The 25,490-nt window shown below is 43.3% G+C and overlaps 1 protein-coding gene across 4 annotated transcripts in view; it reads left to right on the top strand.

Moving 5' to 3' along the window:
* The window catches only part of SH3PXD2A (SH3 and PX domains 2A), a 261,200-nt gene that overhangs the window by 227,500 nt on the left and 8,210 nt on the right, over positions 1 to 25,490 (top strand). For 2 of the 4 annotated variants that reach the window (XM_086466554.1, XM_086466555.1), the window contains 3 exons: positions 5,628 to 5,741; positions 10,315 to 10,398; positions 22,731 to 22,848. In XM_086466554.1, the coding sequence (XP_086322680.1) occupies positions 5,628 to 5,741; positions 10,315 to 10,398; positions 22,731 to 22,848 (316 nt within the window). The remainder of the gene's footprint in view (positions 1 to 5,627; positions 5,742 to 10,314; positions 10,399 to 22,730; positions 22,849 to 25,490) is intronic. The other 2 variants (XM_086466556.1, XM_086466557.1) reach the window with 1 other exon arrangement.

Raw genomic sequence — 25,490 nt, forward strand, 5'->3', positions numbered from 1 at the left:
TACGATGTGAACTGGCTGAAAGGATCCGGACACGTGGTTGAGCTACAATCCTAATGTGTGGCCCAATCTGCTTTGGGTGTGGCACATAAAAGGCTGTGAACCTGTGCTATCTTAATTGTGTTCAAGTAGGATATCTGCAACAAGCACATCTTTCTTCCTTGAGCATGTGTTTGAGCCCCACTTCTATATTTAAAAGGAGACTAACGTTGCTTCATGGTTGAGTGGTGGTTGCAGTGAAGTCTGCAGTGCACACAGGCTGGGAAACATTATGTGTTTAAAGATGAAAGCTGCCTTTAATATTTCACCAACTTTAATAATTCATCCTGAGACAACAGCCTTAGTCTGCTGTGCAGTGACCCGCACCTATACTTCTGTGCCCCAAACTATAGTCCACTCCATGCTAGGAAGACTTCTTGCATATATCTCCATATTTAAAAGAAAGATGCCTCTTCTGTGAATCATATGGGCAAAATGCTCAGAAATCAGGCACTGGACTTCATACGAATTCAGTGCTTTCAACCCAGAGCCTTTGCCAAGCGTGTGGGACTGAAGGAGCCTTTTACAGAGAGCAGAGCCAGCACGTACAGTGGTAGTGTCTAACAGCATACAGACACTGTAGTGAATTTTTAGGAAGTGGGTGTGAGAATATGCTTACTGCAGAAAATCCCTTTTGCAAAATGCTGCTTCCAGTGCCTCTCTGTTTCTGCTTCTGCCTATTCTTTGGAGGTCTGTCCGAGGCAATTGTGGCTGACTTCCCTGTGTGTATCAAATATACATGTACTGTGTGGGAAGAGCTCTAGAGGGATGGAAAAAGCAAGTGTCTTCATCTGCGCAGCAATACTCTTGCCTTAGCTGGTTTTTAGTGAAGCAGATCACATCTCTGAAGGAAAGTAATCAGCTGTTGGCACGAAAAAGTTTGTGTGCAAGTCTGGAAGTGACCTGATTGCATCTAGTACTGCTTTGTAGGACAATTTAAGTTGTAGGATCAAAAAAACCCTCAACCCCTGTAGTTCCATGGCAGAAGGACTTAAAAGGGAGCAGCTCTCTGAAGCCCAAAGAGCATGTGTCAAATGTATCAGACTGCTGCTTGAGTGGGATTTTTTCAAGACTCTTGAGAGGTAGAGTGTTATTTAAGTATTTGTTTAGAAGACTGTGTAGTCCACTCATGCAGGAGGGATTCTCATTCCCTTTTGCAATGTTACTATCCTTCTTGTTTACTTTAGTTCAGCTCATAAATTGACAGTCAAAGTCTGCGGAGAAATTAATGGGTGAGGGGAGAATTAGAAACCAAAGCATCATCCTCCAATTATTTTTTTAAAGTTATTTGTGGCATCTTATGATTAGGCAGACTTCAACAGGAATAGCTGCTTTTCCTGTTGGTGTGGAGAAAGGGACAATATTGAAGCATGGATGGGTGAGGATGTATGTAAACATAAGCAAAACTTGCATAAAAAATAGTCCTTTAACTATATTCTAGTAGTTTCCCATGGTATGGGTTGTGGATATCACTTTTTTAATTCTTTTTTTTTTTTTTTTTTAAAGTCTTTTGGGAAGAGGACTGGGGATACTATTAGAAGCAAGAACATGATTTTTAGAATCAAAGTATTTTTATCATTTATTCAGTCGCCAGTGTGACCAATCTATTTTGCAGTCATCATCTTGCCATGTCTATGCATGCGTGGCAAGTGGAACATTTCATCTCTCAGTAACTGTTGTAGCTCCATGTTGAAAATACCTGAGAGTTACCAGAGCCTAGATGAATTCTGTGAGTGTAGAGACATCTTGGTTATTGCAGCTAGGGATGCTGACAGATGCCAACCAAAGGGTCGACATATATGGGGAGAAAATTGCACTTCTACCTTAAAAATGCATGTTCTTGGATTAGCATTAAGGCAGGACTTGGAGTAATGCAGCAAAGCTCGAGCTGAGCTTGGTCTGGGCACAGTGGCTACAGCTCCCTGTGTGCCTTCTGTGAGGTTCAAGCTCCTTTTGAATCCTCATCAGAGATGAGGGCTGATGAGTCTCAGTCTAGACATCCATGCCACATCAGCTTTAGAGTTGTGTTTTGATGCCTGAGAGATAGGAGCATCTGTAAGGGTTAACTCAAGCTGTAAAGCACTGCCTAATTTTTACAGATGGTGTGAGTGCAAGAGCAAACCTCAGACTGGCTTGGCAGTGCACAGAGATAACTTTACATAATTCCCTGCAGATGTTGCTGCAGAATGGTTTTAATAATGAATTGTGAAGTTGAGCTCTACTCCAGCATGGAGGAAGAACTCAAAATAAATGCAATGTTTTGTTCTGTGTTTCAAAACCGAGTTTTCTAACGACGTTTCTGTGATGCTCTGAGTTGGGGAAGATGGCAGGGGAGGGGACAAGAGAGAGTTTGCACCATTATAGCCCTGACTTTCTGCAAACAAAGGGCAATCTGGCTCATTTGTCTGCAAAGCATGAACCTCCGTGAACCTGGGGGGGGGAAAGAGTGGTGGGACCAAATGGCAGCTGCCCTAATGCTTCTAATGAGGGGATGGTGCAGAGCAAGTACTTCATGATCAGCTGGGCAGCGTTCTGCAGTTCATGGCTGTTATGCATGGACTGTGTTGTGGAACTTGTCTGCACTTCAGCCTTTTTCTGCTAGGAGTTTGTCAATTCTTGCACTATGCTGTAATTCCCTTTCTGTAGGCTTACGGCTTAGATATGCCATCATAATTCAGATTTTCACCTCCTAAGGAGTGAGCTGCCTCTGCAGTGTCTGCTTGGCCACTCTTAAGACCTTGCATATCTTGATTGTGAGCATCCGTTTTTTGACTTCTCTGCTGCCAGGGGGTGCTGCTGGAAGTTTCTCAGGCTTTTCAGTTGTTCAGGCTGTTTAAGTAAAACATACTTTTATTCTGTGGACATGCAATTCCAGTGAGCTGCATTAAAGTCTTTCTTTTGTCCTTCTGAGAAGCAAGCTTGAAAAGGGAGAAGAGAATTTCAGAGCAGGGGCTGGTTTCCCCTGAACCTGGACAGATGCTGCTGATTTCCTAGTAGTTGCAGAGAGTTCTCGTTTATACTTTACCCTTGCACATAGTTTAAAAAGGAAATCTTTAGAAAGAAATAATAACTTCCATGAACTCTGTGGTGATTAGGAGCTTTAATCTTAGTGATGGCTTGAAGAATCAAAGCTTAAAACCTCACTTAGACTGTCTGCATGTTGCAATGGATTTGGTTGAGTTACTTGACTGTAACCTAACTCAAAGGTGACTTGACCTCCAACTGGTATGTAAGAGCCTGTTCATAAGATCAGTGGAGTCATGAGGTTTCCCTGCCAAGGCCTTTCAGGAGCTGGGGATGGCAGTAGGGAGGCATGGTGGTATGGGGGATGCATATGTATGCATGCCCAGGCATGGGGGTGGGGGGTTGCCTTTTAGCAGGGAGCCCTGTTTAGGTGGATAGAGGCTCAGCTACCCTATGGCCCGAAACACAAGACCTTAAACTCAGTTCTGAGGCCACGATGTAGCTCAGTGAGCCAAACCAGAGGAGCTATATTGCGAAATGGGCTAGCACTGGGTTGCTGTCAAGGCTATGCGATCCAGCCCTCCAAAGATGATTTTACCATGGTTTGAATTTGCCCCAAGCACACGTTTTTAAGTGCAGGCAAGTCCTTTTTGTGCAATTGTATTTCATTTTGTTCTGAGGAAGACTTTAGACTGGAATAAACTATTCCAGTCTAATTGATATCAGCTGAAAGCCAGCTTCTGGCATTTTGTGCCTATTTGTAAATGCATCTTAAACTGTGTTTGCTATCCATGTCAATACGTTACTAGTAAAATAAGTTACAACCATGAAGATGTGTTTTTGAAACAGTCTGGCAGATCGTGTGTTCGCTGCTGTGGGCTTCGTGGCAGGAGAATCCACCTCCTGCTGAGGGGGAATAACTAAATTTAAACTTTCCAACCATGAGCCTTGTGAAGCAAAGTTTCCAAACCTCTGCTGAGCAAGAAAATGGAAAGCCATGTCTGAGTTCTGAGAGTAAATAAATAGAGCAACCTAGCAGCTGTGCAGTGGCAAGTGAGGGGCTTGATGCTTGGGGAACATTGTCTCCCAGCCACAGGCCCCAGGGAGGAAAATGAGGGTTTGTAACTACTGTCTTCTGGTAAAATCTTCCGTGACAGGATTTGGAATGAACTTGGGTGACTTTTAGCATGAACACTTGAGCATTGTTTCAGCTGGTTTCCTTTTGTTTATTTTTCTTTAAAGAAAGTTGCATGTTACATGGTGGCAGAGCCCAGCAAAGCCTCCCTTCCCCTCACCAGGCACAGGGCTGCGGCCTCCCAGCTGTGGGAGGGCTGGGTGGCCATCACACAACTTGGGGCTTTGCCCACCATACAATTAACTGGGTTTTGTGCCCCATCTCTTTACAGACCAAGCTGGCTTGTCCCTGCCTTTGCTTATCACTGGCGGGATTGGGAGTCTCCTGTGAAATTTGTTGGGTTTATGGCAGCCATTAAAGTCTGCAAACTGTTTTGAGGTGCGTGTACAGAAATAGCTATTTTCTCAGTTCCCTTTGGGGAGGCTAAAATACTGGTGTTGAACAATAGTTTGCATTGTCCTGACAAAGCAACTTGCAATTTGGGGGGAGACTGGACAATTGTAGAAAACAACAGAAATGGTTTACCTGCTTGGTTTTTTATTGGCTGGTATCTTAACCCTGACCTTACCTGAATGGAGCAGAATCTAGTTGTGCTTATATCCAAGAGCAGCAAGCTCTTGGGTGAGTGAGTCTATATCAAAACCAGTGGAGGATTTAATAAATCAATGTAGTCAAGCAAGAAGAGGGGCGAGGATAGTTATGGTTGGGATGCATTTACCTAAAGACGGCTCACTTATAATTTTACTCATCTGTCCGTGGATGTGACCTAAAGGTTATATCTGTATAGTTGGTGAATACTTAAGATTTTTATAGATAGTGGTAGAAACTTGGATGTTCAAGTAAGAAGGCAAATAACTGGTGCTTATGGCCTGAAGTCAGATTTTGGTTGTCTTTTTCTCTTATTTCTGTTCTGTGCAGTACCTTCCAGCTTCCCAGGGCACTGAATTCAGGTTGTGTTTGTTAAACGCCAGCTGTGGTGACAAGTGCTCTAGAAGCACTTATTGTTTTGTAACCTGTTCTGAAATCTGTGCCCTTTTACTAAAGTCTCCTATTTCCATCTTTTGACTTCTGTGATACCTCATATTAGGATTTGGGCAATGTTTGTGCTATTTCCCTTGCATTCATATACACATATATACACATACAACCTGTTTTGATACTGTAGATATGCATGTTGCAAGACTTGCTTTAAGAAATTGGAGAACTCAAATCAGAGTTGTCATGGATAGACTTCAGGTTTCTTAAAATAAATTGATGTTTACTCCATTGCAACCTTTTTTACACAAGGCCTGCCTGCACACTCACTTACCACTGTGGGAGTGTCTGATAGAAATAGTATTAATAGGAGTGAGCCTCCTCCCCTTCTAGGTGTCCGCAGCATAGCTCAAACCTGCACCAAAGTTGCTGACCCTGTGCTGCCTTCTCAGTAGCATCTTGCTATTCTTGTTCCTATTAATGTTGACTGAGCAACTTCTTTTGCTACTTCTTGTAGGTTGGTGGTTTGTGAGCACAGCAGAGGAGCAGGGCTGGGTCCCTGCAACATACCTGGAATCCCAAAATGGAACCAGAGATGACTCTGACATCAACACATCCAAACTTGGGGAAGGTATGGAAAGCTTTTTGTTATCAAGGCAAAACTGGTATAAGCTTTATGCTTTTCCCCTCATAAGAAAGCTTTGTAAACTCTTGCTGCCACTTGTGGTTGTTAACCCAGTGCAGTAACCTCTTCTTCCACCTTGTGTCAGTAAATAAATTGCTGCAGAAGAAGCTGAAGTACCCTGCCTGTAATCCCTTTGTGGCCAGCTTGCGCTGTCAGTGTGCCAAAAGGTTCAAAAGCTGAAATGATGCTCATTTTAATACCCTTAAAAAGCATACAAACAACTTATGTGCAAGTTTAAGCAGTATATTCTGGTAGAGATCTTGGACTCTCATGTCCATGGAAGGAGAGAGCTTGCATGGCTTGTTCGCAGAAATTATACAAGTGAGAGCTTTTAATTGGGAGATGATGCTTGTTAGCGCCACAGGCCATTAAAAGGAGTGAGATTTAACTTTAATGGTTGCTTGTCATTTACAATTTGCTTCTCATTACAAATTATTTTTAATTAATCCTTGAAACTAGTTTCACTGCTGTTTGGTGTGGTCTAAGATTGTGTGGAAAGGTATTTTTATTTGGTGTGGTCTCATTCTAGTAAAGCTGAGATGCGATTTGCCATGTATATGTATTTAGCTGTGCTGTTTTTTGGCTAAAGATGTTTAATTTAGGTTCCAGAAATGGAATAGTACGACCTCACATGTTCCTCTGTTGCATTATGAAAGACTAACCACATCTTAATGGACTTCTCATGTAGCAACTGTGTACAGAGGACACTTTTATTTTCTCCATTCTAATGAATATCTTGCTAAATTTCTAGGTTCTCTTGACGTGACACTTATGTAAAACGTATGATAGATACTCAGCTGACCTTTCCTTAGCACTGGCAGGAGGCTTAGAGATGTGTTGGGGTGACCATCTGCCCATTAAGATAGCACACAGGCAAAACATAACTTTGGGCTGGGCCCCAAGGGTGACATCTGTGGCTTATTGAAATCTTTGGCTCTGTAACTCATTTTTCCCTGCTCAAAGCTACTCATATCCTGGGTCACTTAGGGTTTAGAGACAGACTGGCTGTAGACTGGTAGGCCAGAAACCAGTCTGATATGATGCAACATCTTAGCGGATGCAAAAGCAGTTAGTAAAGTTTCCCTGTTAGTAAAGAACAAAAACTTACTGCTCTTTTCTGAAAGAGTTGAAGAATGCCTTGTCTGTTGGTCTGTAGCTTTCTCCCTCTTCCTGACTCTTAAATATGGTGCATGCTTGACAGCCTTATTGCTTGAACTGCTTTCATTTCAAGCTCTCCTCTGCATTTCGTGTTGCCCTCTGGAGTGTACTCTGGACAGGGCTGTTGCCACACAGCAGTCTTTCCTGGGTAATGGAAAATCCATCAAATGTTCCTTATCTTTTTCATTTCGGTCCCCTTTAATCCATTACACCGCTCACCTCAGCTGTGGTCAGCGATCATGCTCCCTGCCTTCCTCCAAATTCAGATATGCTGAAACCTGAGATTGTTCTTCCCTTTCTGTTCAGTTCCATCTCAGTGACAAATCTGATTGTGTTACCTTCTTAGCTGCTTTGATGTGCCCCAGCTTTTGCTTGCTTTTGAGTAACTTGTCTTATGTTATTAGCCACATAAGCTAAGACTTCTTTTGTTTGTTTTTTCCCCCTCCAGCTCTTCTTTATTTGGGCTGTTCTTCTAACAGTTATTCCATAAGAGAGGAAAGAACAACTCAGATTCACTGTCTTAAAAAAAAAAAAAGTGTATAAAAGTGATGAACATACTTACACAGAAAACTTTCCAACTGTCTCTCAGTATGCAGGAGAAAGGGGCTCCAATATAACTGAGAAGGCAGGCACTTTAAGTGGATTAAGTGCCTTAACCCCTGTATTTAGAGTTCGTACAAATTTCAGAGTGGCTCCTGGAGGTGTTGACTTCCTGCAACTGTGCAGTCTGTGCTCTGCCTGCTTTGAAGGGGTAGAAACACTAATGTAAGGAGCTTTCTGTGTCAGCCTTTTGGCCCTCTCCATTTGCAGCGGGCCCGGAACAAGGCTCCAAGCCGGCAGACCCAGAGGTCTGCTCTGCTGAGGCAGGCCCTTGTAAAGATAAGGAGATGCTGAATGCAACTTACTAATAATGCTGCCTCTACATAGCAGTAATATTTCCATGTGTCTCTGTTTAAATAGTCTGTTCCCTGCAAAAGACAAAAGTGTTTCCTCCCTGCGTCTGAGCCTGCACAACATCTGTTGTCAGGATGAGGGCAGACAGTTGACTGCTACCTGGGCCTGTGTTTAGACAAACACCATCTCACAAGGCTTGGAAAACATTCAGAAAGCAATCTAAAGAAACATTCGCAGCCACAAGAGCTGTTAAAGTAAACATCTTATAATGGTCTCTGGAAAGGTTTAGGTACTTGATAAATAGGCTTTCTGGTGACTGTGTCATGACCAACCAAGTCCAAGTCTGGGATCAAGTGGCAAAATGCAGTATTGTTGAGGAGAAAAAAAACTTGATTCATACAAAAGCATCATTGCGATATAAAAGGGCTGTCGCTGGGGATAGTCATATGTTGTGAGGACATGGTGTGGTGGATCTGTGTGGCCCACTATGTTCAAGGGATGCTCTTGGGTGGCTGAATCCTCCAAACTCCTGGTGCAAGCAAGAAGCTGTGGGTGACTGCTCTGTGTTGACACCTGAAGCAAACTTCTACTGTTTCCACACCCCTCCTTCCTGCAAGCCTTTAAGTTCAACATCTTTAATCACCTCCCTTCTTGTATAGAAACCTCCTAATGCAGGCAGCCTTACTGTGAATTTATCTTTAGCTTCTCTCTCTGCTATAATCTGGATGTCTGGTGAGGTGTCCTCTGTTGCCTCTTGTGTAGCATGTGCGTAACTGGTCATCTAATGTCCTATTGATTTGGAGAAAGCCACCAGGTTAAACCAATTGGTAAGAAAAACACTACCAGTAAGCAGTGAAGACAGCTCATCTTCTGTGCCACCATGGGCTTCCAGGAGGATCACTGATTTCCATTAGCCAAGAACACAGTGATCTATAAACTTGAAATCCCGCTCCTCTGAAATTTTATGGTGATTCTTTGAACCGTATGTGATCAAAGGGGAAGTACAGAGTACCACCAACAAGACAATGTGTCTGTTCGACACCACTCACCACACCTCCACTTAGGGTGGCTAGGGAAGATTTAGGCCTTATCACAAGGGAGAAATTGAGGAGAGTGAGCTGGGTGCAGGAGTCTGGTCTAAGCCCCTGACAGATATAAAGGGCAAAAAGGCAAAAGCCACTTTTTGGGGAAGTTATTAATTTTTTTACTTGTTCAGCTAATCACTCCCAGATCAAATAATTTTGCTGTCCCTGATTGTCTACAGAAGATAGTTGTGGAAGACAACGGTGTCTGCTGTCATAAGGGTATATTCCCCAAATAAGTGTACATAAGCAGAATTGAGTGATTATTAATGATGTAATATCAGTTTATGAACAGCTTCCCAGCATCACTAGCAAAACAGTGGTGTTTGCACCCTAGTGATAGTTGAAATGTAATATTTTGCATTGCTTTGTGGCAGCACTAAGCACCCTTGCAGTAGTGGCCAAACTAGCGCAGAAGCCTTGAATGGAAAAAGGGAAGTGTTTGTCTCTGTTTCTGTGCCAGTCCAGTGGTTCCTGTGTTGTTCACACCTTCACAAGCGGAAGAAGGAACTGAGTACGGTTCTGCATATGTGATCCAGAAAACAGTGTCCTCTGTGCACAGCTGTTCTCACAATGCCATTCCCATAGGTGTCTTGTCTTTGTTTATATTTTAAGCATAAATTATTGTTTCGGTGTGTAACTAATGCTCAGTTCTGGCTTGTTAGCTTCTTGAGCCTGCTCAATAGTTGCAAGGTTAGGTTTTTCCTTGTATTTATAATCAGTATTTTAGAACTTTGGTTCATGAGAATTAGCTGTGGCAGTGACTGTGAGTCACATGTTGCAAGCAAGGAGACATCAGACCCTTTTCACTTTCGCTTGGGTTCTGTTCCTGAGTGCTGCTGTTACAAGTGGGCTCACATGAGAAGTTCCTTTTTATTTATTTTTTTTTTTCTTCGGGATTTTGTTTATATTGTGATAATTTGCTTAGAGAGGATTAGAGCCCTGTTGGGTTTGATGACATATGCAATAGACTAAATTATCCAAAGATCATGCAGCCTAACTAGGAGATGTAACAGCAATGACGTTGATCTGTCCTGCCACTGCAGCCTCCTTGGACAAGTGGTCTTCAGTTGTGCAGCTTGTTTTGGCGTGTGCATGTTTTTGTTTGGGGTTGGGTTTTTGGGGGGGGTTTTGGGGGATTTTTTTTTTTTAAAGGAAAGTCAATAGCAAGGGTGGCAATTTGTGATAGTTCTAGGTGGTTCATGTTTCTCAGGCTCAAGAAGCTAACTTGTTCCATTGTACTATATAAACTAAAACAAAATGTCTGCATCCCACTTAACCCGTTCCAGTGCTTGTAAATGCCATGTTTTGTTTTTATTCCTCACCCTCCGATCATTTTTTCCCTTTTTTTTTTTTTTCTTGTTTCCATCCATGTTCCAAACTAGTTTCTAAGCGACGCAAGGCTCATCTGAGACGCCTAGACCGGCGATGGACGCTGGGCGGGATAGTCAACAGGCAGCAGAGTCGAGGTGAATTAATAGCTTCCTATGGTACCTGCCCCTAAGGGTGCATCAAAAGCCATGCTGCAGCTTCGGCTGTTGTGCACCACAGTCTGCATCATAGAATGACAGAACAGTTTCAGTTGGAAGAGACCTTCAAGATCATCAAATCCAACCTTCCTCCTAGCTCTATCCACACCACTAAACCATGTCCCTAAGTACAACATCTACCTGTCTCTTAAATGCCTCCAGGGATGGTGACTCCACCACCTCCCTGGGCAGGCTGTTCCAATGCCTGACAACCCTTTCAGTAACAAAATTCTTCCTAATATCCAGCCTGAACCTCCCCTGGGGCAGCTTAAGGCCATTTCCCTTTGTTCTACTGCTTGTCACTAGGGAGAAGAATCTTCATCATTCTGGTAGAGAGGAGCCAAAGCTCTAGAGTTCAGATGTGGATTTCATACATGACAGCTTGAGGGTGTCTTGGAGCCAGAGTTAGGCACCCCGAGAGCTGGAGGGTAATAAGCAAGGGTAACTCTGCAGTCTGACTCCTTGTGCTGGTTGGGGAAGCTCACATCTGTTGTGTTTTAGCTTCGGGCATGTTCGTACTCAGTCTTTCCTACCTCCGTAGGGACAAGTGATACTTTTAGGGCTGTTAAAATAAGAATGCCAAAAAGCCATGGTCAGTGATGTGCACACTGGAAAAATCCTTGGTGTGGAAAGATGAGAATCATTCCAGTCTCAGTCCCCATCTCTTCCTTGCAAGCAGTACTTGGTGCTAAAGACAGACTTCTTCAGAACTTCTGTGATCTTTTGATGTCAGTCCTAGGTGTTTTAAAATACCACCAGTAGCAGCATTTGGTTTTTTAGCTGTGCTGGTCTGACAGGGAGCATGGCAGGGGGAGGGGGGACACTTTGTGTTCTGAAGCTGTGTTTAAGTAAAGTCTGAGGAATCTTCCAAACCAAGTGTTTCTCCAGTGCATGTGAATCATCTTTCCCAGAGTAAAGGCATCCGTTTCTATCCCCTTCTCCCCTTCTTGCAATATTGTCTAGATGTGGTATTCATTGCATTTTTAAAAGGAAGGAGGTGGTGGGAAGCACCATTTGCACCTCTGTGTTACTGTCAGACAGCCTTACTGAGGTGATGGAACCAAATGTACGCACAAGAGAAGCTTCCCAGTTGAGGTAAAAGGTGCCTTTTACCTACTAGGGAGGAGGTGTGTTTTTAAAGTAGCAAATTTATCTTCTCCTGGATTTAGTGGTAGTTCTGTGTGCACACTTGTGCGTATAAAGCACATACAACTTTTCAATGACCTTCTACCTTTTCCTCAAAGTATTACTGAGGAAACCAAAATAACAAGAGGGGTGTTCTTCCTCCTGTAGCTTGACCCTGCAGCAACTGGAACTACCCTCAGAAGACAGTCTTGCTTCTCAGCACCAGATACACCTTGAAGGCACCAAAAAAAACCACCCAACCCCCTAAGCACACATAATGGCTTGTGAAAAAGAACTTGTGCTTATTTCAGTACTCCAAGAGCTTGGGAGCTACTTATTTTGCATTGTTGAATTCTGCCAGATACTTCCTGGCAATTTAGCTGTGAGAATTTCTGGAAATCAGTTTTCTAAACAGTTTGCTTATTGGTTTAAACAAATTCAGCTTTTCATACTCATACAATATTGCAAACAAAGCTCCATAAAATATTAAGACTGCGTGATCAGTGCCTTAGCATAGTTGACTGGTAAAACTCAAGGACCAAAGTTGCGTTCTCAGTTCTCACTCTTGCACTCTTACGCCCACCATCTGTGTGCATCTTCTCCAGACCTACCCTCTGACCAGTGTCACAGTGTCTTCCCTGGCAGTCTTCTCCACCACAGGCTCCCTTAATCTCTTCCATCCTTGCCTTTTTCTTGCTCCATAACAGTTTCTTCCTTATTAAGCCCAAGCAGTGCTGGGATTTTGAGTGTGTTGGAGAATATGTGCTGTATCTCAAACTAAATCTCAGGACTTGAACATGGCACAAACTGCAGCATCTCAAGGTTTGGGGCACTTTCTGTGGCTGAGCAGCTTCTATAGGCTCTCTCCAATGCATTTCATCCACAGCTAGGCAGGGTGACTAAAAGTAAGCTGTTTAATGTCAGCTGAAAATAGTAGGTATGGGAGCTCTTATAAGAGCAGGCTCGTTGGAAGTAAAGAAAGTGATTTGAATATTTGGGGACAGGTTGGAGACAGTGGCTTCATCATCTGTCGTAGCTGTAGCCTGTACAGACATCTATGCCTTCCAAACTCCAGTTGTTGAAAGTATGAATCTCTCTGGGTGTCCAGCCTGCTGTTCTCTAACAGATCACAGTTTATGTGAGGTCAGGAGAGATTCTTTCTCCCTTCTTTCCCTCCTGTCCCAGCCCAAAAGACTTCGAACAAGGCCAAATTTGGGTGGGTTTGCACTGAAATGACAGAATGCATGAAGTGTACACATGCACCCTCCCTGCCAACCCTGCTCCAAAGTACAGAAGAACTAGAGCTGCTCAAACAGGAGGTTGCCAGAATTGTTCAACACAGGCAAAACAGCTTCCCCTCCCCCACTTGGCCTCTTTCTTGGAAATACATTCAATTAAACATTTTGGCTGAAATTCTTCCCACCCAGCGATATTCTGCTTGAGATAGTCCCTGCTGTTGGAAGGCATAGCTCTGAGAGTTCACTGGAGTTTAAAAGCAAGCTGTAAAGGATGCTTCCCTTTATATTTATGCTTTGGTACCACTAATAAGCATTTTTACCAACTAGGTCTGTGATAGCATCACTCAAAAGCCGAAACTGAAGGAATTAAGTGTTGTTTCTGAAGGCCAGAATTTTCTAAGTGGCTTGGATATTAAAAACACAGGGAAAGCCTGAATGTGGAAGGGAAGGGTGTTTGCTTCCCTGTTACAGACTGCCTAATGGGGGAGAAAGGGGTAACATATGGCTTATTTATTCCTACTCTTTCCAAAGCCGTTTGAAGAGGCTAAGCTTCCCTGAACTTCAGATATTTGGGAGCAATGTTACTGGGTCTGTGAAATAAGAAACATGATTGACAAATTATTGAATATCATGGTAGTGCTCCTTTTTTAAAACTGAAAAACTGCAAAGAGAACAGCTGTAGTCTGTTTTTACAAAGAGAAACAGATGACATTTGTTGCTGAACTTTTCTTTTTAAAATGGTCTGTGGTGTGCCTAGATCTAAGAGATTACATTGGTTTATGTTTCTAATGTAGCTGCAGAGCTTGTTTTTTTTTAAATGTTAAATGTTTTTAAATGTGGTACACTTTCTAAATGTTTGTCTATACATTACAAAACGCCAATAATACAAATATGGATTGTGAGGGGAAGCCTGAACATTTGTAGTTTTCCTCAGTCGTGACACTTGTTCGACCTGCGAGCCGGAGAGTTCATGCTCTCTTGTACTGGGTAAAATGCTAATTCTATGCATGTGTTTATTTGGAACTTCCCTGAAAGAGGACTTAGGATTGTTTACAGGCTAATTTCATGAGAAGTCATTTGTACTATTACAGTTTGACTGGGAAAAGTGGGGGTTTACATGACTGTTTTATGTGCCAGATACCTGACATAAGTTATTGCTGCTTTGGTTTTGTGCCCAACACTTTCAACTGGAGCTGTTACAATGTAGGAAAGTACTTTTAAAGTTATTGATATCAACAACATAGTGACATATGTGCTGAATTTCTGCCAAATGAGCCTATTATTTAAGAGTAGCTGCTAGCACAAGAAATAAGCTATTTAATGAAAGAGTTAAAAGTTAGAACTTGGAAGTTTATAGGTCTTCCTACTGCTTGCCTAACATATGGAGAGATGGATAGGGTATAGAGGGAAGGCAGCCATATAATCCAGTGGTCTACTTGAATCTCCTAGCCCAAGTGGGTCATTCTGTAGCCAGTTTTCTAGCTGTGGGACGAGCCCTTGATCAGTACTGGTAATCCAGCCTGGCTGGTGTGCTTGTGCACTCTTACACTTTCCTGCATCCCACCAGAGCTGCTTTGCCCTCTTTGGCAGCCCCCTCATTACCCACAGGACTTCTGCCTTTGTTTTCACTCTTTTTCCCTGCTTGTTTTTGATGCTGGTGAAATGTTTGTCAGTCACAGCGCAGGACTGCTTTGCCATGCTAAATCAAACCAGCACAGAGCAGCTTCAGACTTAGTTTGTTCTTTCTTTTCTTTTTTTTTTTTTTTCCCTCTTCTGTGCTGCAAAGAAAGTAGTAAATGTTTATTGCCCCTTGCTGGTTGAAGAAAGAGCATGTGCAATACAGAACTGTTTAGAAGAAACGTCATTATTGGTTTTTTTCTATCTGTTGGCATGAGGTTTTCTGTTATTTAAAAAAAAAAAGTAGAGGGGAGAGGGATAAAGGCTGAAGAGCTCCTGTCTGCAGATGAACACATTTGATAACTGTGGACAGTTATTTTTTCTGCTGAATATTTAGACAAGTAAAGCAAAGTCCATGTTGAATTAATGCATTGCTTTCTGGAACAGCAAGACTTTTTCCAGAAGCAGGTCTGACAAAGGGGGGGTGGAGCGGAGGAGTGGGGGAGGGCGAGTGCAGACTGCTGACTGAGGGGAAAGTATTTTGAAAGAAAATTCTTCTGTGGTTTGGAAGATGTAGGTTTGGGGCTGTTACATTTTGCTGAGAAATCATTAATTGGCTAATTTCTAGCCCAGTTTCCCCCCTATCCCCACCCCTACCGGCATATCAAACAAGGATGGGGTCACAGAAAGTAGGGGGCATGTACAAACACCAGCTGAGCAAAGGAAATTACTCCCTTCCTTGGTTGGCTCCTCAAGTGCTGCAGATAACTTCCACACGTATTTGTGGAGGCAGAAAAGAGCAAACTTATAAAACATAGGTGAAGGAGTGGTATGCGAAACAGGGTGCTCAGAACTTGGAAGCAGAAATGTATGAGCGCTGGCCATTTGCCTGGGAGAGATGAGGCTGATTATGCAGGGCTGGAAACGTGCATGGTATTTTAGCTACTTAAAGGCAAGCTTTCTGTCCCAAAAAGTTTATAGCCTAAACAAAGAGAAGGAGATCTGTGCATCAAAGGAGCCTGGGCAAGTGGCAATTTGGCATGCATCTTATTACGACCAAAAGGTTTTTCACAGTGGAAAGTGATATTTATTTGGTATTTTTAAAAGCTTTTAGAGAAGAACTAGAACTAAGCTTGTTTGGCAAGGCAGGAAGTCAGGGTAGGTAAGGCTTATTTTAGGAAGAATTTGAGAATTTCAGGTTATTTGATACCACAGAGGGGGGAGCCTGCTTAGGTTGATGAGGCATCATAAGAAAGGCATGGGGCTGAGTGGGAAAAGATGAAAGGGTTTGGAAGAGTGGGAAGTCCAAAGGGAGCAGAACACATGAGAGTGTGTAGTAGGATATTAAAGCAAGGCACAGCACACAGGCTTGAAAATTCAAGATGGGACAACTGAATTGGGTGTACACTTGGTAGAAGTCTGGCTGAAGTTCCACAGTGCTGCTGTGCCAAGAGCCTTCAGCAAGAGCGATGTGCTGAAAGGCTGGGAAGGGAGCAAAGGAGGCAGGAGGTGGCTGTAGTGGCTGTGCAGAAGAGGTTGAAGGGGCAGATAAGGGCTCTAGCGGTGAGGACCAGCAGTGACAGAAGGTTTTGAAAATGTTGGGGAAAGGAACCGTTACCTTGGTGATAGACTAGGAGGAATCTGAAATAACCAGTGCCAAGGGAATCAAGAAGATTGAATAAGAAAGATTTGGAAAGCGCTTCTGAAACTCTATGTTACAGCTCAAGCAGTAAAACCGTAGGTCTGCTTTCCTTGACCTAACAGTAAGTATAAATCCAGACAGACAGAGGAAGGGACGAAGTTGCCTTCTCAAGACACCTCATAACTTTGATGCGTAGTATGTATGTGAGCGAGCGCACATGTAAAATTCAAAATTCTGATTTGACAGATGGTATTGGAGGAGCCTCCCAAACTGTCAAGTTCAGTGTCTTACTCTGTCAGACAACTAGCTACAGTTTTTTGGTTTTTTTTTCAGGAATGATTGGAGCTTCATCTTAGCTGTTCTGAGGTTTTTTTCCCTGTGGGAGAGGTGTCCTAACAGGTCACCTTATATGGAAAATGCCATGCCCAATGCCTACAAATTCTTTGAGATTCCCTTTTTACTAGTAGACAGAAATACAGGATGTGAAACAAAAGAAAACCTATTTGGGTATATGCTGTTTAAAGGGAGTGTGGTGGAATGGACGCATCTGCTGGCTCTTTAATTACAAGCTGCAATCCTACACAAAAGGAAAAGATACAAGGCACTGTCGTCATGGTCTGCCATTATCCAAAAATAAATGTCATTGACATAAAGTCCTCCTAAAATTTAAGAAGTTAAATGTAGCATTCCTAGTTTTTCTGCAACCAGTGTGTTGTGTCATAGCTGCTGAACAGGCTGGGGGAGACAGAGAAGTATTTCAGTCTCCGCTACACTATGGCTGCAAAGGTGACCTTTTCTACCTGATAAGCGTTGATAAGGTGCCTATAGGTCACCTTGCTTTAAATGCTAAAATCTAAAATGCTGTAAATCGTGTGATGGTTTAAGAGCTGTATTATAAATCCTAGTCATGCAAAAAGTTACACTTTATTAAGCTGCATCTTAAAATGGGTGGGAGAAGATGTGAGCACTCTTAAGCTATCCTAGCCTGGTTTTAGATCAAGTTTCATATGGATTGCCTTGACTCTGCTCCCAGCAGTCACAGAAATAGGCCTCTTTCCTCAAAATTAAGTGAAGCTGCATTGAAACTGGCCTGGCTTAGTACAGAGAAGAGTTTTACACAGTTTGTGGTGCTACCACTGGGGAAAAAAAGTCTGACCTTCCCCAACATCTTCCTTTCTCCTTTATGCTCATGCAATGAACCAAGCCAGGCTTAGGGTCATACTAACTTTTCCTTGGCCAGGTCAGCTTCAGGTCCATCTCATGGCAGAGTTGCAAACTGTGCAAGGAGGGATGTTGGGTGCAAGGCGGGACGAGGGAAGGAAAGGGAACAGTCCCAGCTACTGCAGCTCTAGGCGTGTATTCAAAAACTGTTTTTAAAGCAGCTTTTTATTTTTAAAGCTATTGTTACTTGTGCGTAGGAAAGGCCTTAGCTTGGCAGAACACTGTTACATTGCTGGAAGGACACAAAAAACAATTGTGTTGTTGGTTTGGGTTTTGTGTTGGTTTTTTTTCTCTTAACAGCCATGGAAGGGCATTAGATGACTGTGACTTGTGAAGGAGCAACCTGTAACTCTCAAATACCACTGGCTTCCTTGTATCAGGTCTGTTGAAAATAGCATGGTTGTGTACATCTGTACAAACCACACACTATACATAGCCATAATGCAGGGCATTGTACAGCTCAAATGCTTTGTCCTGTATAGACGCACACCTCTCAGCTGGGCTGCAGCAACCTGTGCTACACTTGCTGAGGGGAAGTCTCAGTTGCTAGAAAACACCCTCTCTGTAGGACTGTGGGCTGTTACAATGACACGGGTACTGTCTTCTGCTGTCCACACTGTTTTTGCAGTGGTCCACCAGGATCTGGCTCTGCCTTTCGGAGATCTTAGGTAGAAGCAGAGTAAAATAGAAACCTGCCTTTCTTTGGGGAAGAGAAAAGGAAGGAGAGAAAGATTGTCAGGGAAGTGAGGCTCTGGAATAACTTAGGGGACTGAGCACTGGGCTGCCAGGGTGTCTGGGAGGGCTGGGCAGAGCACAGCTAGGAACGGGTGGTATGAGTTGGGTACCCCAAACACTGCAGAAATTCTTGTTGTGCATGTTTTAAATAGTGTCTGTGTCTGGGAAGGAAGGAGAATGATGCACGCTAATCCTTTTCTTCCAAGCTAAGCGGGTTGCAGTTGGATAATACATGATGTGACAGACTTGTATCGTAGCTCTTTGCCAACCAGGCTTTGCTTCTTCATGCGTGCCTTGTTCGGATTTGCTAGTGCAGCTGAATTTCTGGTGGAGATGCCTCCTTCAGTTCAGCCAGGAAAGGTGTCTTTGACCTGCAAATTAGAGCTAAAGAATTAAATGAAGTTGTCTAATTGAGCTATTAACAGATCTCTGGGTGTCACATGCTAAGAACAGAAGTGCCTTTATGCCATTTTCATCTTGAAGGGGAGTAGAACTCTCATACCATTTCCACAGTGCAGCCTTTTAGCTGATGCATGTGCTTTTAGCATGTAGTAGAGTTTATTCTGCCCACTTGACCTCAACATTGAAGTTGATATAATGGAAGCTGCAGCTGGGGAATACAAATTATACTTTTGTTTGAGGTTTTTTTTTTTTTTTTTTTTTTTGCTGGTAATTGTTAAGTCAAAACTTAATGCATCAAAGTTAAACACTTTTGCATTCTCTGTAGATCTGGGCATACAGCTTTGATGGTAGGTCTGGGATGGTTCACTGAGTTGTGATTTGTACCATTACCTTTCATAGTATCTGAATGAAACCAGCATATTTCAGTTTTGTCCATGTAACTTGGAGCAGTGACTTTCTACTGGCTGACACTCTGCTGAGTCGCTCATGAAACCATTTGTCTGTGTTAAGTCTTTCCAGTAACTTTATATATCAGTCATGGAGTGTCAAATGTCTTAAAGACTTTTGAATAGTAATCTGATACGTTGAATGCTACATCAATCCTCTCAAGTGACACATCCACTGAAAGCTCCACTGCTCCCTTCAGCAAATCTTGGTTTATAAAAAACATCCACTGGCTAGAGATAGTCTCTTTGAGAAACAAAAAAGGATTACACTTTAGTTGCAAGGGGGCCCATATCTCAGAATACTGTTTAAGTTACAAACCTCATCTATGTTTGTGGTATCCCCTGCACCACTGAAAGAAACAAAATGTGTGTAATCTTGGAAATAGCTGTAATTTTTGCTGTGAAAGCACTTTGCAAGGGGAAATTGTAATGATGGCTTCCTGGTTTTGATCTGTAGGCTTAAAAACAGAACTGCTAGAAAAAAACATTGTAGGACTCTCCTCTTTTTAAAATGGATTTTTAACAGTTTTGATCATCTTGCTTCATGGGAGAACTTTTCTCTCTCTTCCCTTTCTACTTCCATGCAGTCTTTTTTCCCTTCGTCCATATAGGGAGGAGTCACCTGAAGGGCTTTCCTCTCAAAGGATGGTGATCTTGAGTTGAAAGCCACAGGACTGAAGATAACAAGCAATGGAGGTGCTCATGGACAGAATAAGACAGCGGCAGTTCAGAAAAGCCTTACCTGTGCAACCAAGTGTCATGGGACTTAGATGGGGGTCCATCCTCCTTAGCAACTCAGTGTTTCAGTTTCTAGAGTGGGCCAGTGTCTCTGATCATTCAGAGCCACTGATGGGCAGTAGCGGATGTGGTGTGTGCGAGGCAGCAAGGTGAGAGCAGCAACAGGCAAAGCAGTAATCTCAGTACTAGGGGTAGAGTGCTACTCAAGAGCAGAGTCTCCTCAGTAAACCTAAGCAATGATGTAAAGCTCAGGAAAGAGGCTGCAGCTGTCCCAACAGTATGGTCAGTCCTTTCTGGTCTGTTTCAGACAGAATGAGAGGAGATGGAGGGGATCTCTGCTTTTCTGCCTTACCTTGAAACTAACTGGAAGGGAAGTTCAGGAGTCAGTGGCTGGGAGGAAGGCAGGCAGTCGTGAACAGGTAGAGCAGTGATGTGTGCCCACATGTATAGCTGCAGGCCCAGAAGTTGTGTTTGCAGAAGTTGCTGGATGTTGTAGAAGCTTGCATGGATCTGCTGTCCTTTTTCCCTGGTGAGTCACTCATCTATATTTGGAATGGAGAGAGTGGATTGGGGGGGGGGAGGAAGGGATCTAATTTGGAAGGTGATTGCATCAAAGGTTCATCATTTGCAATGAACCCTCACCCCACACTTTGATTTCCTTGAATGATCAGACTGAAATGCTGTTGAGGTTGATGGGTGACCACTGTCTCAGTTCCTCACACAGGAGAAGTCCTGCTGAAGCAGGAGTTTGGAAAGCTATGTTGAAATCTAGGAGTGAGCACCTCACTCATGGCCTCCTACCCTGTCCTCTGTGGAAGAAGGGAAGTCACATCCCTGAAGAGTGAAACCACTCTGTCCAGGAAGAGGAGCTGAATAGCTGGCTTTAGCTTCAGCAGGGACTGCTGTTTATGTGGAGGACAAATAAGATAAACAGAGAAACTTCTGTTGTAGCTGTAGTGGCAAGGGTGAACTCCGATATCCTGGGTTATAAAGTGGATTTGGTATGGGGGAGAGACAAAGTAGGACCTTCTTCCAACACCCAGCAAACACGTGGCTTAGCTCTTTATTACTGTCCTAAAAGCATCCCTGGATGCGTCTGAAGCAATGTTTATCTGGACAGCACAGCTCTGCACACCTGAACTTTCCCTTGGTCCTCTCCTCTCAGGGATGAGGCGTAGCTCTCCAGGGATCTTCTGCAGTTCAGTTTAGTGCTTGGGGCTTTGCATGCAGTGGAAACTGGGCATCTAACTCCTTCAGCAGCAGTCACTTGAAACAGAGGAAAAATGAGTCTGCCTCTACCACACAGAGCAGGAACCCATCTAGGAATACTGCCCTGGGACTTTGAAGCTGGGTTTCATTAGCCAGGTTTCATTCATCAGGCCCTATCTTGTAGTAGAATATTTCTGTGGGGAAGGTGTCATATCCTGATGGTGCTAATTACAAACTAGCTGGAATTCCTTACCAGTGATCAAACGGTTAAAGCAGCCCTCCTAGGGGAGAGCAGGAAAGAGTATTTGCCTCTTGGAGGCAAGGGTTTTGACAGGTTTTACCCTATCAGAATTGTAAGGATCCAAATGCAACCTGTTGAGGAAGCTGACTTCAGAGATGTGGCTTTGCTAATTTTCTGCCATCAGATGCTCTGCCAACATTTTTTTTCCCCTTTCTGAGGTATTATTTCTTACTTTGTCTCTGTAAGGTTTTTTTCTTTTCTTTAAACTTTTCATGCTTTGCCCAGCAACAAAATGCAGTTGAGCCACAGAACCAAATAGATGGCTGGGTCTGCTTCACTCTCTCCAAAAGAGTGTTTGCCTCAAGCTGCTGCAACCCTTCCATAGCTCCTTTGTTCTGCAGTGATGAGGAGCTCTGGATTAACTTAATTTCCTGCCTGTTCCAGTGCACTGACAACCCTCTATTTGTTCCTGGCCATGCCTTGTTGCAACTGCCAGTAGAAGTGCTAGGAAGGCCGGTTGGGGTGTGCTTTGTTGCTTGCCTGCCCTGCCTTTGATCCAGCTACAGAAACTCATGCTGTTACATGCACTGTAGCTTGTGTTCAGAGGAGAGGTTTGGTAGCACTTGCCTTGTCTGCTGCTGCAGAACAAGGCTGGTAGTTCATGTTTTCAATGACAGTTGTAATTTTTTAAGTTAATGCAGTAAAAGGTTGACCTTGAGCATGATGGAAATGCTGGAGTAAATGACTCCTAGTGAGTGGAGGAAGGTGCTGAGAAAAGTGTCTGTTCTGCTCTGCTTGTTGGTTTGCTCTTGGCAAGTCTGCTCACCTCTGCCCACCTGGGAAGGGGATAGATGCTGGAGATGAATAGGGATGCCATGTTTTTGGCTCAAACACCATACTGGAAATCTAGCCTGTGCTTTTGAAGTGGTGCCTTCGTTCTGGCCCTCCTTTACACTGCCGCACATGTATTATTTCTCTGGAGTGAGGTTTAGCAAAAATATGTTTGTGAAACACTTCACAACCCACAAATGCAAATGCTGTATGGTCTCCTGTCAAATGCAAACCCTTTTATTCTTTTGTCACTTTTTTTTTTAATGCTGTTTCAAGCTCGTTGCTGTAGACCTGTGCTGTTTGGGAGGTGCAAGGAGAGCAGCGTGATGGGTCAGCCCCCCTGTGTTGGGGAGGATTGGTCCCTCTCGGGATGCAGCACTCGGGTTTCAGTAACACAATGCTTTGTGCAGCCATGTGCGTGTTCAAAGAGCCAACTGGCTGGAGCTCCCGTGGTGACGCTTGGCTGATTTGGCAGCTGGGTTGATTCTGTCAAGTTACAGTATGGGAGTTAAGTCCGGCTTCAAATCCTCTCCCTTAGCCACTCGAGGAACTTGGAGGGGGGGCGGGAAGAAGGGGGAAAGCTCTCTGGGGACTTTGTGTCATTATTGGCATGGAAACACCCTGTGATTATCAGCAGCAGGGTAGTGGCAAGGGGCTGATTATCTATCATGTCGTCAGCATAAATAATCAGTGGGCCCCTGAGCAGGGCTCCGCCTTTTGTAATGGCTCCACGTAATCACTGCATAACAGTTTAAAAGCAAGCAGAACAGAAAAACAGCTGGACTGATTCTGACCCTAACTGATGTTGCCTTTTCTCCCCTCACTAGAAGAGAAATATGTCACTATCCAGCCGTACGCCAGCCAGGGGAAGGATGAGATTGGGTTTGAAAAAGGGGTCACCGTGGAGGTCATCCAAAAGAACCTCGAAGGATGGTGGTACATAAGGTAAAGAAGCCGTGCAGCCAGATTGCTGCAGAACCTGTGATAATGAGCTTTTCTGATCATTCACTTAATGTTAGTGTTTAAATAATTCTGTAGTTGGGCAAGGAAGCCCGAATTGTTCTTATTGCCTCTTGAAGAAACGTAAAGAAAAGGCTAGACGATACAATGGTGATTAAAGTAACACTACAGTGTCTGCAAAAGCTGTGGATCATTCCAGTGGAGAAATTCCTGAACTCGTAGGGTTTGGGGTTTTTTTCTTCCTTCAAGTTAAAAGCCCATATCTGAGTTAAGATCTGGGAGACCTAACAAGGCTTTCTGTTGTATGTAATTTTAATGTGTTTCCAGTATAAGAGTTATTCTGCAACATGTTTAAATCTATTTATAGCAATGCTGAAAGGCTGATTGTGATCTCTTGAGCTGTTTAGGGCAGGTAGTGGTATTTTCAGGGATATTAGAGTTCAGTTTGCTGGCTATAGCCCTTTTCCAAAGTTATTGATGGTTTCAACTAACTTGCCTGATTTCTGCCTGTCTGCATTAGATATTCCTAATGTAGAAGGACTGGATTCCAAGGGTAGGCGAAGTTATTGTATATCAAACTTTGTTATGTATTTGAAACAGCAGTTATAGAGGAGATTTGTGCCACTTTTTAATAGCTTATGGGGAGAATGCAAGTTAGATATATCTCAGAGAGTGATACAAGGTGTTAGGATGAATACTTAGTGAGAGCTTTGTCCATCTAGGTTCATACAGCACTTAAGTTTTAGTGCTCTTTCATGATTCTGTCCCTTGTCTTTGTGTGAATCCAGCAGTGCTGTGGCAACCTATTTCTCTTTAAACAATATGTGATACAACAGGTAGCTTAAAAACAGAAGTTTATCTCTTGGGCAGTGCAAAACATCTCATCTAGTCATCTTTTTCCATTCAGCCTGTAATTATAGCGATTATTTTTTCCCCTTTCCCTCCCCAAGCTATAACTTCCTTTTGTTTGAATTCTGCTTGATTTATCAGCTATGAATGAGGACTATGAAAATGCTGACTGAAGCAATGTTGTTTTCTTGATGTCTCTTACTTAGAAAACGGGTTTGTTTTTTTTTTCTTCTGTCTAATGCTCCCATAGAGGGAATAGGCTAATAAAGATAGCAGTGGAGCCAGGAAGGCACTCTAGATAGGAGTGCCTGTGTTTGGTCAGGTCACATTTTTTTCTCCTTTAATCATTCACAGAAGTGGAATCCAAAGTTGCAGATAGAGGAATCAAGAGCACATAGGTTTTCTGAGGGGAGAAACGTTGCAAGACATCTTTAGTTTGTTTTGGTAGTCTCTTTCTGAAATGCGACCTTATTACTACTGTAGGTTCCCCTTTGCCTTATTAACAGTTCTACAATACTCAGAATTTCTTTTTTTTCCCTTTCCCTCACACACTCCTTTGGGCCAGCCCAAAACACACGTTTTTCTATATAGCAGAGGTACATTCTGGTAGACAGTGACACTTGCTGCAGTGGCTTAAGTGGCTCCTTCACGGTGATCTCCTGGAAGGACAGTGGATGCCCCAACCACTCCATGGTAGTTGGGGAATGCAGCATGCCCTTGGATTTTTTGTAAGAGGCATTTTGAGTTGAGCAACCCCTCTTCTTGTTGAAAGGTGCTCCCCATATGTGTGTGACAAGTGTGTCAGGTGTCAGCCATCATCCTCTCTGCTGCTATGGAGCACTATGCTGCAGTCTTGCTGGAGGATTAAGCTGCTCTTAGAAACAGTTTTCTTTTTTTCCATGGGCCACACTTTTGGAAGTGTTAATGTGGTGATTCATCCCTGCAAGCTGGTCTTTTACAGCCTGGGTAGCTGATCTCCGACTTCTTCTGCTCTTTATTAGACTTACACTGCTCTGAATACTGTTTGGTATCACTCAGGATTCTTCTTCTGCAGAAATATGCTTTTCTGAGTACTGAGTGCCTTAAAAGGAGCAACTCCTTCTCCTGCAGTGAGTGTGACGGGAGAGGGAGCAGGAAGGGACTGCAGTTGAATCCTGCTGCCTTGTCTGCTGGGCTGGGTAAGAGAGAGTGAACACACACATCAATGTGTAGAAATAAAAGCAAATCCAGCAGCTTGCAAACAGAATCCACCTTAAAGACATTAGCTTGTTCCACCTTAAATATGTAATTTCCCCAAATTCCTGGCCATGTGCTGATCCTCATTTCCTGTCCTTCTTTTTCTTTTTTTCCTTTTCTTTTTTTCCTTTTTTTTTTTCCCCTAGTTTGCTTCCCTCTGGAGTAATTCCAGTGCTCTGGAGCTGGAAAGCAGATGTGACTCTCAGACTCACAGAGGCACTTCTGACTTTTTTTAACATTCCTATGGTTTGAATCCATTTTTTCCTTCATATAATATAAACAGGGAGGGTTTTGGAATCACCGAGGAACCAAATCGTTGCACCTAATTCTGTGACCCTCCCAATTCAATGCTGTAGACACTAGAGGCAATATTGGTATCTTCCTTTATTTTGTCCTCTGTGCATTATGACTTTTTAAAAAATCATTGGGACTTTGGAGAAGAGAAAGAAAGGCTCTAACCTGGGATCCTTCTTGCTGTTCTGCTGAGTTCAGTGGAGCTGTGTGCTTCCTGGTATGATCGTAGGTGGCATTAGCATCCATTA

This window comes from Leptosomus discolor, chromosome 6 (genome assembly GCF_034619465.1).
Source record: "Leptosomus discolor isolate bLepDis1 chromosome 6, bLepDis1.hap2, whole genome shotgun sequence".
Taxonomy (NCBI): Eukaryota; Metazoa; Chordata; class Aves; order Leptosomiformes; family Leptosomidae; genus Leptosomus; species Leptosomus discolor.